This window comes from Budorcas taxicolor, chromosome 4 (genome assembly GCF_023091745.1).
Source record: "Budorcas taxicolor isolate Tak-1 chromosome 4, Takin1.1, whole genome shotgun sequence".
Classification (NCBI taxonomy): domain Eukaryota; kingdom Metazoa; phylum Chordata; class Mammalia; order Artiodactyla; family Bovidae; genus Budorcas; species Budorcas taxicolor.
The window spans coordinates 14,762,457-14,778,183 of record NC_068913.1 but is presented as its reverse complement, the minus strand read 5'-3'; the positions used below and the strand labels follow the sequence as shown (position 1 = coordinate 14,778,183).

General features: G+C 38.4%; 1 protein-coding gene across 1 annotated transcript; it reads left to right on the top strand.

Annotated features, from left to right (window-relative positions):
• Positions 1-34: 34 nt before the first annotated feature.
• On the top strand, positions 35-13,742 carry PDK4 (pyruvate dehydrogenase kinase 4). The gene is made up of 11 exons (XM_052639198.1): positions 35-379; positions 1,380-1,521; positions 3,406-3,477; positions 4,224-4,408; positions 4,593-4,679; positions 5,150-5,227; positions 6,969-7,045; positions 9,109-9,207; positions 9,393-9,503; positions 9,923-10,036; positions 11,392-13,742. The coding sequence occupies exons 1-11, from the start codon at positions 265-267 to the stop codon at positions 11,533-11,535; spliced, it is 1,224 nt and encodes a 407-aa protein (XP_052495158.1). The 5' UTR covers positions 35-264; the 3' UTR covers positions 11,536-13,742.
• The last annotated feature ends 1,985 nt before the right edge of the window (positions 13,743-15,727 follow it).

Here is a 15,727-nt window from a genome sequence, read left to right as displayed (position 1 = left end):
GGGAAACAAATAAAACCTCGGGAGGCGAGGGGAGGTGACAGGACACAAACTTGTCTCAAGCCACCTACGGCTCTGCAACTCACTGGCCGACTCCTCAACCGCGAAGCTCCCCGCTCCCCGGAACCTCAGCCCAGGCCGGGGCGCACGAGTCCGCTGGCCCATCTGCTCTCCCGGCCCGGACGCGTCCCGCCCCTTCTGCTGTCCCAGGTCAGCCTTCTCCCCACAAACCAGCCCCAACTCCGGCCCGGGACGGTGGGCATCAAGATGAAGGCGGCACGCTTCGTGATGCGCAGCGCCGGCACCCTGATCCCCCGCGAGGTCGAGCATTTCTCGCGCTACAGCCCGTCCCCGCTGTCCATGAAGCAGCTGCTGGACTTCGGTGAGAGGGGAAGTGGGGCCCGGGAAGGACTGCGGAGCTGCCTCAGCTTTCAGTCCCGGTATAGGGAGGACTCGGTAACAAAACAACCGGGGGCCGCTTTCCTGCGGAACCCTGGAACCTCGACGCCAGCACACTTTGTCTTTCTTAGATCTCCCTGCTTTCTGACAGTCTGTGCCTGCAGGTCAAGACCACTTGCAGCCCCGCTGATGCCTGCCGGATGAGCTCACCCTCCTCCTTCTGTCCTAGCCTTTCAGTCAAAAGACTTTTTGCCTCCAGTCATCATTTAACAATAGTGAAACTTCCCTTTGTCCCTAAAGAGGAAACGTTATCCCCTCCTTCATCGCATATTACTTCTTGGAGAAGATTTCTTGTATTATTAAGTAGGCTTGAATTAATTGCTATTTTTTAACCTCTAGCCACCCTCCACAGGGTTCATCTCTCTGTAGTCCTAACAAATTTGTTTCTTTACCTTTATCGTTTTCTTTGTATTTGCATTACTGCTGAAAATATTTGCAAACTTTCGGCAGAAAAATCTTATAAAGAAAATTTCAAGGATTTAAATATATTATTATTTAGCACTAGTCTGTAAACATCAGGACATCCTCCTCCCCAGCCCTCCCAACACCCGTCCCCCCAACCCCAATGTCCTTAATCCAGCTTTCTATCTAGAACTCTGAATGATGTTGTCTTCTCGACCTTGTGGTTGGATTGAATCCTGCACTCTTTTAGAAATACTAAGAGCCTTGGGATATTATGTATGACTTCTTGGAAGTGAATCCTCATCAAAAAGAGAAAACAGTAATTCTCATATTTGGTCATTTTTTCTAAAAGAAAGAAACAGACGATAAAGAAGAAGATGCTTACTAATGAATTATAAGTAGATGCTTACTACTGAGGGTGAAATAAAATTTTGTAATATATATGTGTGTGTGGATAGTTAATGCTACTCAAATATATAATTTAGGTACATGTTTTTGAAAAAAATTAATGTTTATTGCAGGTTCAGAAAACGCATGTGAAAGAACCTCTTTTGCATTTTTGCGACAAGAGTTGCCTGTGAGGCTAGCCAATATCCTGAAGGAAATTTATATACTCCCTGAACAACTAGTAAATACCTCTTCAGTGCAATTAGTTAAGAGCTGGTAAGTGGTGAACCATTCTGAAACAGTCTCTAGTTTTAAAACAGTTATCTGACTATGAATTCTTACAATGTATTAAAATCTTAATTGGAAAACAGGTGGTCTGAACCTTAACTATTTAGCAAGATGTAAAGAATTTTCTATTAATCTAGGGTAAGCTATTCTAAGGGCAGTTATAAAGCTATAAACCTGATAAAGTAGATATTTTCACAATATAATTTTTACCTCTAGAAGAAAATATGAAAAATAATCAACAGTTACCATATTTATGTTTTAAATCATGAAAGAGTTTGATACTGCAAAAAGAATCCTATCCTAGAAATAGATACGGAATGACTACTATTGAGAGAGGACCTAAAATGTCTTGCTGGCGTTTGGCTATACCATTCAGAAACTAAGTGGAGAGTCTGGCTAGAATTAAAAATTGGGGAGTATTCTGAATAAAAAAAAAAAGAAGACGTCTAAGATGGGGGCTTCCCTCATAGCTCAGTTGGTAAAGAATCCGCCTGCAATGCAGGAGACCCCAGTTCAATTCCTGGGCCAGCTAGATCCACTGGAGAAGGGATAGGCTACCCACTCCAGTATTCCTGGGCTTCCCTGGTGGCTCAGCTGGTAAAGAATCTGCCTGCAATGCGGGAGACCTGGGTTCGATCCCTGGGTTGGGAAGATCCCCTGGAGAAGGGAAAGGCTACCTACTCCAGTATTCTGGCCTGTACAGCCCATGGGGTCGCAAAAAGTAAGACGCAACTTTCACTCACTCACTCACTAATCTTTGTTGCTTACAAACCAACTAATGAAGCAGCTTCTGGATTCAAATCCCGGCTCTGTCCCTTCTTAGTTGTAAAAATCCTTGGTTAGTATCTCTTATCTCTAGGCCTCAAACCCCCCCATCTATTTTGGAAGAGAATGAAGATGATGCCTCAAAGGGATGTTTGGGTGCAATTAAATGAGGTAATCCATTTAAAGGCACTGAGAACAGTACCTGGCCCACGGCCAGCACTCAGTTCAGTCATTATCTCTATCTGAAAATAAAGACTGAGTTAGGGAGAGTGCTGCTGCTGCTGCTAAGTTGCTTCAGTCGTGTCCGACTCTGTGCGACCCCAGAGATGGCAGCCTACCAGGCTCTTCCGTCCCTGGGATTCTCCAGGCAAGAACACTGGAGTGGGTTGCCATTTCCTTCTCCAATGCATGAGAGTGAAAAGTGAAAGTGAAGTCGCTCAGTTGTGTCCAAATTTGCGATCCCATGGACTGCAGCCCACCAGGCTCCTCTGTCCATGGGATTTTCCAAGCAAGAGTACTGGAGTGGGGTGCCATTGCCTTCTCTGGTTAGGGAGAGTAGATAACCCAAAGCAGCAGATTTTCAGAGAACAGAGCCAGGTTATGCACTGAGGCAGATATATACCAGACCTTCACCCTAACCTACCTTCTACACAGCTCTTTGTTTATTGATTTAAGGAATATATGTATTATACAGTCATTAAACAGGGCAATCTGAAACACACACTCAATCCTTAGTATTTACTGCTGCTTTCAAGACTTCTAGAGTCTTGCTTTCAAGACTTCTCCCATGAATGCAGTAGGAAAAAAGCATGAAGCCTTTCTGTAAAAGTTGTTTCCAAATGATTTTGCTATAAAAATAAAGACTCTTGACAAACAAAACAGAAAACTGACTAGTGATCTAGGATAGTTAAAATTTTAAGTTATTAAGTTGAGGGTTAAATCATTTTCGTTTTTCTAAGACATAATGTTTTCCAAATGTCTTGGAAGAAAGTTTTCATTTTAAATATACTTTCTCTCTTCAAATCTTTTGAAAGAAGCAATATATTTTCAGCCACCTGTAACTGACTGTTCAATTTTAAAACTTAAAGCACACCTATTGCTTTGTAGGTATATGCAGAGCCTGATGGAGTTGGTGGAATTCCATGAGAAAAGCCCAGAGGACCAAAAGGCATTGTCAGAGTAAGTGTTAGGCATTAGGACAAGTGTCTAAAACTTTGATTATAAACATCATATTATTTTTTAGAACTAACTTAAAGGATAATTTATAGTATTGTCCTGAATAGTAAATAACTACCCCCTTACAAATGACAAGTTTTGGCTTGCTGGGTTTTAAAAGTAATAGAGAACAATGGCATTGAACATGATTCTGAGAATGAAATACGTAGAGGGTTTTTTGAAAAAGGAAATCTATTTTTATTATAAATTTAGTATGATGATCATATTTGTAGAAGAACTTCCTATCACATAATACTAAGGCATGACAGTGTCACTGAAGAGTAAACATTTTCTTTCAGAGTAACTGACAGTTTCTAGCTATAAGATTCTTTTCTAAATCTGACAAGAGATTTGAAATTTCTTTCACAATGGCATTTTAGAGCCATCTCCAATCTGATTTATTTTTTTAATTGTTATTTTTTAAAAGAGAAGCCTTAGTGAACAACTAGAATGAAAACACCAGTCACAGAGCTGTTATTTTCACATGCAAGCTAAAAGCAAAATAAATCTGTTTATGAAACTATCTCCTCTACTGGAGTCAAAGAATCTGTAGTGAGAATCTAAATAAAGCTTCATCCAAACATTTTATCATTTGATTTGTGTAGATGGGTACTTGTAAAAAGCTTTAACCTTCTTTGAAGTAATCTAAGAAGTATAAATTAATGAAACTTACTTGAACCTCTATTAACCATAAATCTATCTTGGCTTAGTTTTGTAGATACTCTCATCAAAGTTCGAAATAGACACCATGATGTAATTCCTACAATGGCACAAGGAGTCCTGGAATATAAAGATGCCTGTACAGCTGACCCAGTCACCAATCAAAATCTTCAGTATTTCTTGGATCGATTTTACATGAATCGTATTTCTACCCGGATGCTGATGAACCAGCACAGTAAGTTGGTTCGTCACGATAGTCATGATACATATAGAGATGGGTGGAGAATATAAGCTGTGCTCTAACTAGACACTTCACTACGTGGTGGGTCACATTCTTTCTCAGTGGTAGTTCTTATTATCATTCTCTTATTATCTTATCAATTTTTATAATGATGTTCTTTGTTTTTATTTTTCAACAGTCCTTATATTTAGTGACCTACAGACAGGAAACCCAAGCCTCATTGGAAGCATTGATCCAAACTGTGATGTGGCGGCAGTGGTCCAAGGTAATTTGTAGATTTCTGCACTTCCCTTATTGAAAATGTACACTATCTGATTGATAGTAATGTACGCTATCTAAAATGTACACTTATCTAGTCAGTTGAGGTGACTCTCTGAATGAATTCATATTCAGAGTGTTCATGTTTTTATAAATTCTGTAATGAAGGTCCTTTACTTTTGAGAGTCAGGTGTTTAAATATTCATTATAAAAAATCCAAACATCAGTAGCTAATGTGCCATATTCTCATATATTGTATTTGATCTTTGGTGTGCACATATTCCTATAGTAATAGCTATAACTTAAACATTGTCTTCATTTTTTTCAATAAAATATTAAAAAGGTATTTTAATATACATAAACCTGAACTCTAATGACTATTTTAGGTTAAAGATAGTGTATACACTGATGATCACTTGAAAATTTTACTTGGCATAAATTCATTTAATCATTATGAACACCACACTTCCGTTCCAGATGCCTTTGAGTGTTCCAAGATGCTTTGTGATCAGTATTATTTAACATCTCCAGAATTAAAGCTAACACAAGTGAATGGTAAGTTATAAATTAGATATATTTTAATCTGTAGAAAATTCAGTGTTCTCCCAGTATGATTTCTTCCTGTAAATACAAAGCAATTTCTGTGTTCCTTTTTTCCCTTCTGAACTTGCCTAGAATTTTTACACTGTTTTTTTTTTGAAGCCAAGGCTCTCTTTATCTCAACTGGAAAGTTCCAATTGAGTATATTCAGTTGCTAAAGACAATTCATAAAGAATGGTTTGAGCAGATAATGTAGGATTTAGCACAGCAGCTAAGTTCCAGTATCTTAGATCAAAGAAAGATTGCTAACTTCAGAATGTGGTGATAAGGCAGGCAGAGTAGGAGGAACCGCTTGGTAGTGGAGATATATTCCTAAGGAGGTTGCTTGTCAGACCTGAAAACAAAAATACTTTAAACTGTATTATAGGAAAGAAGCCAGTCATAGAAGGACAAATACTATGTGCCTGCACTTACATAAGGTATCAAAAATAGTCGAGCTCATAGAAGTGGAGAGTTGAATGGTGGTTGCCAGAAGCTGAAGAGGGGAAATAGGGAGCTGCTATTCAGTAGATATAGTTTCAGTTATGCAAGATGAATAAGTTCTAGAGATCTGCTCTACAGCACTACTCTTATAGTTATTGCATAGTTAAATATTTAAGGTATATCTCCTGTTAAATGTTTTTACCAAAAATTAAAAAAACAATTTTTTCATGTAAGTATACACCATGGTTTTGGAAGCAGAACATACTTCAGAAGGGCTTCCCACACTGCCTGAAGTAATAACAGGATGAGTACAGTGCACTATTTTTATCTCATCCCATAGTTGCTTCTCAAAGCAAGACCATCCACTTAAATTGGAATAACCTTCTCCTTGCCCCTCAAAGTAAACATCTTTTTCAAGTAATCATTGTACAGGAACAATATTTGTTGGTGGAGAGAATTTAAATCAAGTTGCTCAAATTAAGAGTACCCTAGCTCATGGATTTGGGAAAGGGAAATGGAATTGATGGCTAAACTAGAAGTAGGGGTGGACTGAAAAATACTTCTCAGCATTAACAGAAATGTTGTGTAATACTTGCAGATAAACTGCTTGAACTGTTTGCTAAAATAAAGAGGAAATTGTGCCAGGCCTTGTTTTCAAACTCTGCCAAGGCCTGAAACGCTGAAGAATAATACTTTTATTTTTCTTTTCAGAGTATTATGAGGTTTTTGTTTCTGTTTTCTTTAGCCTCTTGGTGAAATTTAAGCATAATTAGCCTATGGGATTTTATGTTTAATTCACAAAAATCAAGAATAATCAGATGGGTTATTTTCCCATGCATTAAAAATATAAAAATTATGGCTAGCTAGCATCAATTGTGATGTTATTGTAGACTTTTACATTTATTTTTCTTATTTCTTAAAATGCATATAATTTTAACTCTGCAAGTGTTCAACACAAAAGTTTTGAAAGTAGAAATAACATCCACATAATCTAATGTAGAGCATCCTCATTTTACATTTATCTGGCTTTATGTATTTGTACAGAAATGCAAAAATTAAATCATAGAGCACTAAGAAGCAACTGTAATAGCATTTTGAAAATAAGCCAGCTGTGTTTACTGTTTGAAAGGGAAGGTTCTAAGGTAGGATTTTAGAGGAGGGTGGGGAGTATCCCAATTCTGTTCAAATCTAAAATATTAATCAAATAGATATGAAAATATATTTAAATGAAATATTTGTTTCCCAATTCTAAATGAGCTTTATTTTTTTCTAGTAAAATTTCCAGGCCAACCAATTCATATTGTGTATGTTCCATCTCACCTTCATCATATGCTCTTTGAATTATTCAAGGTAAGATACTTCACAATAATTGCATTTTTTAAAAAGTTCACTGGTTACATTTTTATTTCATATATCATCCTCTACTAAACAGAAGCCTCACTCTCTTCTCCCAAGCATGCTTCTATGTTCTAACAGAAAGAAGCTTCAGTTAATGTTTGAAAGGGTACATGCAGTTCCTCGTAGCATCAACACGTATTTGAGAATGTACAATATGACCCACTATGTCACACTGCTCCCTGTTCCCATTATATTTTCAGGTGTTCAACAAAGCACTGGTTATTCGTGCATTCATTAAGGAAGGTCATGGGGTGAATGCTTCAGTGACCGAGGCCTGTTTACCTCCACCCCCATGGCCGGTCCAACTCCAAATCCAGAAATTCAGGCCCAGAATTACTGGAGGTGGCAGGGCCCCAGTCTATGACTAGAATATACTCGGAGGACAGTCAGCTCCTTCAGTGATCTACTGTAATGTGAATGTGCCCCACCTGGGAGTTTTGTTAAAATTCAGATTCTGTGGGTCTGGGATTGGGCCTGAGATTCCAAATTTCTAATAAGCTAACAGTTTTTGCTGCTGGTCCATGGTCCACACTTTCCATAGCAGGACAGTATGGTGTGTGTGTGCTAAGTCACTTCAGTCGTGTCCAACTCTTTGTGACTTTATGGACTGTAGCCCACCAGGCTCCTCTGTCCATGGGATTCTCCAGGCCAGAATAGTGGAGTGGGTTGCCATGCCCTCCTCCAAGGGATGTTCCCAATGCAAGGATCGAACCTGCATCTCTGGCGTCTCCTGCATTGTCAGGCAGGTTCTTTACCACTAGAGGCACCTGGGAAGCCCAAACAGCAGCACAATGTTTCTCAGACTTTACTGTGCATTACAGTCACTAGAGGCCTTGTTAAGTACGGATTCTTCTGCCTATCTCAGAGATTCTGATACCCTGGACCTGAGAACGTGCATTTCTAACAAGCTCTTAGAGGAGGTGGCTGTTACAGGTCTGCGACAGTCAGGTACTAAGGATCAAATCCTGTCCCAGGTTCTAAGCCCACACTAAAACTCTTATCCTTACACCAAAAGATAGAAAAACACTTAAAGCTTTGTGATGGTTCCTGAGTCCCTGGCCTGGAGAGGAGGAAGCCTTAAAAAAAATATGTGAAATCTGCCTCTGAGATAACTCAGAGAACCCACTATTTCCTAACTTATTCTAATACTAGTGCAATGAGGTATTGATTGTACTACAAACATCTGATCTATTTTATTTCACTTCAGCTAATGACTAGAACTTAACATTGTTATATAGAAACCAGAAAGCAGATAACCTAACAGAAGGGTAGGAGAAAAATGGGTAAAATAAACCAAACTTTGTATGAAATTCATCTAGCTGTCTGAAAACTTATTTGGGTTTCTTTCTGTTAAAGGACAAAGACACTTTTTTGTTGATTTGATTTACTTTTAAATTGAATGGTTCAACTCATAAAAGGATAGTAAAGAATTCTAAATTAAATTTCAATTTGCATTTGATTATCATCTTAACTTTTACCAGTGATGTTATTTTGCCATCATTGGTAAAAGTTAAGATGATAATCAAATGCAAATTGAAGTTTAATTTAGAATTATTTACTATCCTTTTACATAGTAGCAACATTTTACCATCAAATTTTATAAAAGCCAATAAATTGGTTCAATGATTCACTGTTTATTTGTTATGTAACAGTCTTTGGTGCTGAGACGTAAAATGTAATGGAAAGTCAGAAAAGAGAGAGCCAGGAAATGGACTATAAAAACCAATTTCTACATTTAAATTAAGCTTTCAAATAAGAATTTGACAGCTAGCAGAATTGTTTTTCCATTAGACATTACTCCCAAGAGCTATATTACATGATAAATGAATATTTTTCATTATTACATCCTGCATGACACATTCATAAATGGCTATTCACAGAGCTATTTTACTCCTAACTTAAAAAGTAAAATAAGAACTTTGAATTACCCTCTGTGCTTTCATTTTAAACATAAAAACAATTATTTATTGTCCCTCATCCTGCCACTGAATACCTTGTGGTTTTGTTTTCTTTAGAATGCAATGAGGGCCACAGTTGAACACCAGGAAAACTGGCCTTCCCTGACACCAATTGAGGTGATTGTTGTCTTGGGGAAAGAAGATCTTACGATTAAGGTAACTATTCTGTTTTTCTTTTGAGCCCTTCTTAAGAGAATTTTAAAAAAGGAGTCAATAATAATAAAGCTCTCTGCTTTGAGCTACAGATCAAAGTCATGTACACCAGGTGAAGACAGGACATTTTTGTGTAGACAAATACACATTGTTTTTAGCATACAGCTCTGATGACTTGTTTGTTTAAGATTTCAGACAGAGGAGGTGGTGTTCCCCTGAGAGTCATTGATCGTCTCTTTAGTTATACGTACTCCACTGCACCAACGCCTGTGATGGATAATCCCCGGAATGCTCCGCTGGTAAGACCAATTAAATTGCTAAGCTCATCCCAGCGACCTAGTTCTAATGCATGAAAGTGAAAACTGAAAGTGAAGTCGCTCAGTCGTGTCCGACTCCTAGCGACCCCATGGACTGCAGCCTACCAGGCTCCTCCATCCATGGGATTTGCCGGCAAGAGTACTGGAGTGGGGTGCCATTGCCTTCTCCAAGAACAAGGATTACAAGGATGTTTTTAAGCAAATTAATCAGTTTAGTTAAACTGGGCATGGGGGATGTGAGAAGGAATGATAAAGCCAACTAAGAAACAGTTATCCAAGGGGTTTCTGATTGGAAGCAGGAGATATGTATCTAAGTTCTAGGACATCAGTATCAGGGAATAGATTGTGTATTTCTATGATTGTGCTCACTTCTTTGTCAGTAACTGCTCTTTCCCTTCCAGGCTGGTTTTGGTTACGGCTTACCCATTTCTCGTCTCTATGCCAAGTACTTTCAAGGAGATCTAAATCTCTACTCTTTGCCAGGATACGGAACTGATGCTATCATCTACTTAAAGGTAACCTTTAAATCCAATATTTTAAAAAATCATATTTCTGAAAAGACTGCTTCTGGGTTCTACGGTCCATGGGGAACACCCCAAACTGAGTTAGCACAAATATTGACTACAAGCCATTACATTTTCTGTTTGGTATGTGTAAATATACTGATTAATATTTAGTATGGTAATATGCCAAAAAGGAAGTGAGGCAACCCTACCTGCCTCAATGAAGTAAAATGGTTTCCCAGGAAGCGCAGTATTTCTGAGTGAGGAGATGCTCACTTGAATTTTTCAAGGCAGCTTGACATCTATGAGAATAGCTGTAGTTTTGTTTTACTTAAGCTTGTGGGAAATGCATATACGCTAATAATGTTTCAGCCCAGAAGGCAAGATACTCAAGACCTTAAACTGACCTTAAGCTGACCTTATTAGAAATCCAGGGAGAGGAAAGCTGACAGCTAAGAAGTTGTCAATGGGGTGCCTGGCATTTCCTGTTTAAACTTTAAAACTAGGTACATGTTTTTTCCATTTGTGATAAAGCCTCAATTTATTTGTTAAGGTCACTGTCCTGATTCTGGTTAATCATTTGCCAACTAGGTCAAATGAAAATACATTCACAGTCATTAGCAACGAAAACATTAAGCTTCCAGACTCCAGTTTTGCGCAAGGGAATTATTCATTACATGGTCATAGGACACCTGAAATAGTTAATGTATTCATTTCTTAAACAGTAAAAATGTCTTCAATGTATTGAGAAAGATTAATGTATTATAGATCTACAGTATCAGACTTTAATAGATCAATAGTATCAGGTTAGGACTCTCACTTTATTACATATACAGACGTTTTGCTTGGAAATACCTATTTGTCTATTTTTATTCAACTCTATGACACTAGCAATATCCAGATAAGGGGCATGTGTAACTACTGAACTCAAATACTGTCCCCTAATTTATTTTGTTGTTCAATCACTAAGTCGTGTCTGGCTCTTTGCGACACCATGGACCGCAGCACGCCAGGCTTCCCTGTCTTTCGCTTATCTCCCAGAGTTTGCTCAAACTCATACCCACTGTGTCAGTGATGCTATCGAACCCTTTCATCCTCTGCCACCCTCTTCTCCTCTTGCCCTCCTAATTTATAATTGTATATATACCGTTTAAGCCCCTATAGGGTATAGATAATATTTATTTTTCAATTTTCTTTCATACAGTGCCTACCATACCATGGACTCTTGGTGTGCTCTTATTACTAAATTAATTAAAAGAATGTATTTGAATGTTTGAATGCTTACCTCTGAGTTTCTGTTGAACAATCACTTTGGGTACAAATTACGCAATGAATAATTTTTCTGGTTTGATTTTTCCCTCCTTCAGGCTCTGTCTTCTGAGTCCATAGAAAAACTCCCAGTCTTTAACAAATCAGCCTTCAAACATTATCAGACGAGCAGTGAGGCTGGAGACTGGTGTATCCCAAGCAAGGAACCAAAGAACCTGGCAAAGGAAAATGTGGCTGTGTGAGGAGGGACTTGCGGACACGCTAAGGGATCAAAGTGGGTCTGTGCCAGGGCTGCTTCCTGAACGTTTGCCCGTGAACTCTCGTTTCCTCAAAAACAAGCAACAGCCACAAAAACTCCTTGATCCGAACACTGATGTGACGGGAAGAGAGCTCCTTTCTGTGACCCGGGCGAGCACAGTGCAGGACGACAGGACTAACGGCTGGCCAGCTCTGTATTCTCCTAACTTAGAATAATGCATGAGTTTGTATCAAATCCTGAAGAAGGAGTAAGCCTGTTTACCATCTCTTTATCAACAAAAAGGGGAATGAGTGAGAAGGGAGATGAAGGCTAGCAGTTTCAACCGACAGATACTTTAGGCCATTGATTGATGTCATCAGATATTGGTATTTATGGCAGTACTTTCCTGTCACTCAAAGGATGAGGGCTTATTTTATACTGTATGATTACAAATGTATGTAAACATATATTTCATGAATACCTATGCATTCTAGACGTGAAAAGTCAGTGACTAAAATAACATTTACTTTGAATGAGGACAAATGAGCCAACACGCTTTATTCAAAGTTGCAGCCAAGGCCTGGGTCTATGTAAAAACTCGGAAGAAAGCCCCTTCTGATACAGTGCCTTTACTATGTTGCTTTTCCTGTTCACACCTCAAATAAGAGGTGAGCACTTATTGCAAGGTGCATATGTCTTGGTTGAATTTCAAATGTGCACTGAATTCTGGATGTTGGCAGCTGGACGAGGAGAAGAATTGCCAAAGTGATAGCAAAACCTCACCTTTCTTTGCTTCTAAATGAAACAGAAGTAGATTGGAAAAACCAGTATTAGAGAAAGAAATCAGGCATTCAGAATCTAACTCAGTAGGAAGGGCTGTTCTCCACCCTGCAGTGGTGGTTAATCCAAAGGCATTTATTTTCTAGGCTTAAAGAGATATATATTTTTATATATTTAATTATGTTCTCTACACTCCACCATTAACATCTGATAAAAATTTGTAATTAACAAATGGCTCAAGAACATTGAAATTTAAATACTTCCTGGAGTATTTTTAACAAATAGCCTGTGGGTAAGAGGACTCGATGGACGTGAGTCTGAGTGAACTCCGGGAGTTGGTGATGGACAGGGAGGCCTGGCGTGCTGCGATTCACGGGGTCGCAGAGTCGGACACGACTGAGCGACTGAACTGAACTGAACTGCAGAGGTTTTCACGCCACGGATGGGTGCTTTCATTTGTAAATTGTTGTGAATGAGAGCTAATGCCTGAAAGCTGTAAAGCGTATGGCACTTTTGGGGAGTTCAGGTGGAATGTGCAGGTGGACAGGGCAGCCTAGCACATTCCTCTCAGAGAAGAAACGAAGAAACAAAAGGAAAGACGGAAGGAAAGAAGAGAGATGGAAAAGGAGGAGAGAGGGAAGCAGAAGGCAAGCATCTTGCTATATTCCCCATAAATTATTTCAAGAAATGACCCATATTATCATGGATAAATTATTGACAAGAGGATGAATTGGTGTTTTTCAAAACAGTATGGCCTCTTTCAGTGGTTTTTTTTCACTCTTACAAGATAATAGGCTTTTACGAGATAATAGACTCTTCTGTGAAACCGGAATATTAAAAAAAAAAAAAACAGCATTTTCTGTTTTGTAAAATAATCAGTACCATCCATATGTTGGATTTAACATTTGTGTTTAATTTTCTCATGGCCTAGTGTTGTGCTTCTGGTAGTGGCCATAGAAGGCTCACACGATTTGCTGTGGATTTCAGATTTTATCATCAGAAGTCCTGGAGGTGACATTCTTGATTGTGGGACTCTGGCTCATGCATTTATTGACTATATACAACTATTTGCAATAGAATATTCGACTTTTCAAAACTCTAAACATTTTTGCATGTAAATATTTGTGTTTACCAAAAGAATTAAAGCAATTGATTAATAGTTAATGAAATACTGTGAACTGTCTTTAAGACACTAGAGAAAAAGAAACGTTGGTATCTCAGTAACATCAAATGTGTAAATGGAGCTCTATAAAACAGAAATGGTCCATATTGGTATTTGTGAAATCTGTGGAAGAGCTTTAGGATCCTAGTGGATGGAAAATGAATGTTCAGGCCCACTTAAATTATTAATGTATACACTGTGTTTTTGTGTCTAGGTTATGTACAGAGAAATGTGATAATTTTTATAATAAATATTTTATATTATAATGATAGATGTAATCTTTTAAAGTGCTTTTCTTAAATTAATGGAAAATACTAAGAAGAATTTGAGGTAAAAGTTTTCCTCACTTTACATCAAACCTCATTTATATATTGGTTTTAGAAAAACTTAAAATCTTAATTTTTAAATGAAAGATAAACACCTTATAGCATTCCAGAAATTTCTGATTGTCCTTTGCTTTCTTGGTTATGCCCCAATAACACACAGTAAAATGTATGTTTATCTACATGAATAAATTAAATAATCAGTCTTGTAATGCATGTATTCTCTACATTTTGGGGATAAATCTACTTTAAAGTCTCACTTAGTGACTGTATTTGCAAATACAGTAGAGTATCAAAATAGTTACCTAGATAATTTAGATTCGCAAACAATTTATAGATTAAACATCTGAATAATAATATAGTACCAATATGATAGAAGTACTAAATTAAGTGGTGACATTTTTATCTTTAAGTTCACACTCTTTCTTTACTAATTTAATTCTATTTTATCAATTGACAACCTTCTCTGCTCACCTCCATAATGCCCTTATTGCAGAGTTTGTAACAAAAAGAATAGAGGGACTGAAGGAGACAGGGAGGCAGAAGCGAGGGAGTGAACGAGAGAGGGAGGAGGAAGCGAGGGACTGAAGGAGACAGGGAGGCGGAAGGAAGGAAGAGAAGAAGGGAGGGAGGGTAAAAAAAAAAGCAATTAGAATAAAATACAATTAGTGGAATGAGTTTGCCATAACTGAATACTACAATCTTGTCAGGGTAATCATCAGTTAAGTTGCTCAGTCAAGTCTGACTCTTTGCGACCCCATGGACTACAGCACACCTTGTCCATCACTAACTCCCAGAGTTTATTCAAACTCATGTCCATTCGGTTGGTGATGCCTTCCAACCATTTCGTCCTCTGTCGTCCCCTTCTCCTCCTGCCTTCAATCTTTCCCAGCATCAAGGTCATTACAAATAAGTCAGTTTTTCACATCAGGTGGCCAAAGTAATGGAGTTTCAGCTTCAGCATCAGTCCTTCCAATGAACACTCAGGACTGATCTCCTTTAGGATGGACTGGTTGGACGTCCTTGCAGTCCAACAGACTCTCAAGAGTCCTCTCCAACACCACAGTTTAAAAGCATCGATTCTTCAGCAATCAGCTTTCTTTATAGTCCAACTCTCACATCCATACATGACTACTGGAAAAACCATAGCCTTGACTAGACAGACCTTTGTTGGCAAAGCAATATCTCTGCTTTTGAATATGCTGTCTAGGTTGGTCATAACTTTCCTTCCAAGAAGTAAGCGTCTTTTAATTTCATGGCTATAGTCACCATCTGCAGTGATTTTGGAGCCCAAAAAAATAAAGTCTGTCACTGTTTCCACTGTTTCCCCATCTATTTGCCATGAAGTGATGGGACCGGATGCCATGATCTTCATTTTCTGAATGTTGAGCTTTAAGCCAACTTTTTCACTCTCCTCTTTCACTTTCATCAAGAGGCTTTTGAGTTCCTCTTCACTTTCTGCCATAAGGGTGGTGTCATCTGCATATCTGAGGCTATTGATATTTCTCCCGGCAATCTTGATTCCAGCTTGTGCTTCTTCCAGTCCAGCGTTTCTCATGATGTACTCTGCATATAAGTTAAATAAGCAGGGTGCCAATATACAGCCTTGACGTACTCCTTTTCCTATTTGGAACCAGTCTGTTGTTCCATGTCCAGTTCTAACTGTTGCTTCCTGGCCTGCATACAGATTTCTCAAGAGGCAGGTTAGGTGGTCTGGTATTCCCATCTCTTTCAGAATTTTCCACAGTTTATTGTGATCCACACAGTCAAAGGCTTTGGTATACTCAATAACGCAGAAATAGATGTTTTTCTGGAACTCTCTTTGCTTTTTCCGTGATCCAGCGGATGTTGGCAATTTGACCTCTGGTTCCTCTGCCTTTTCTAAAACACTCAATAAATGTTTCCTGGATAAATACATGAATAAACACATT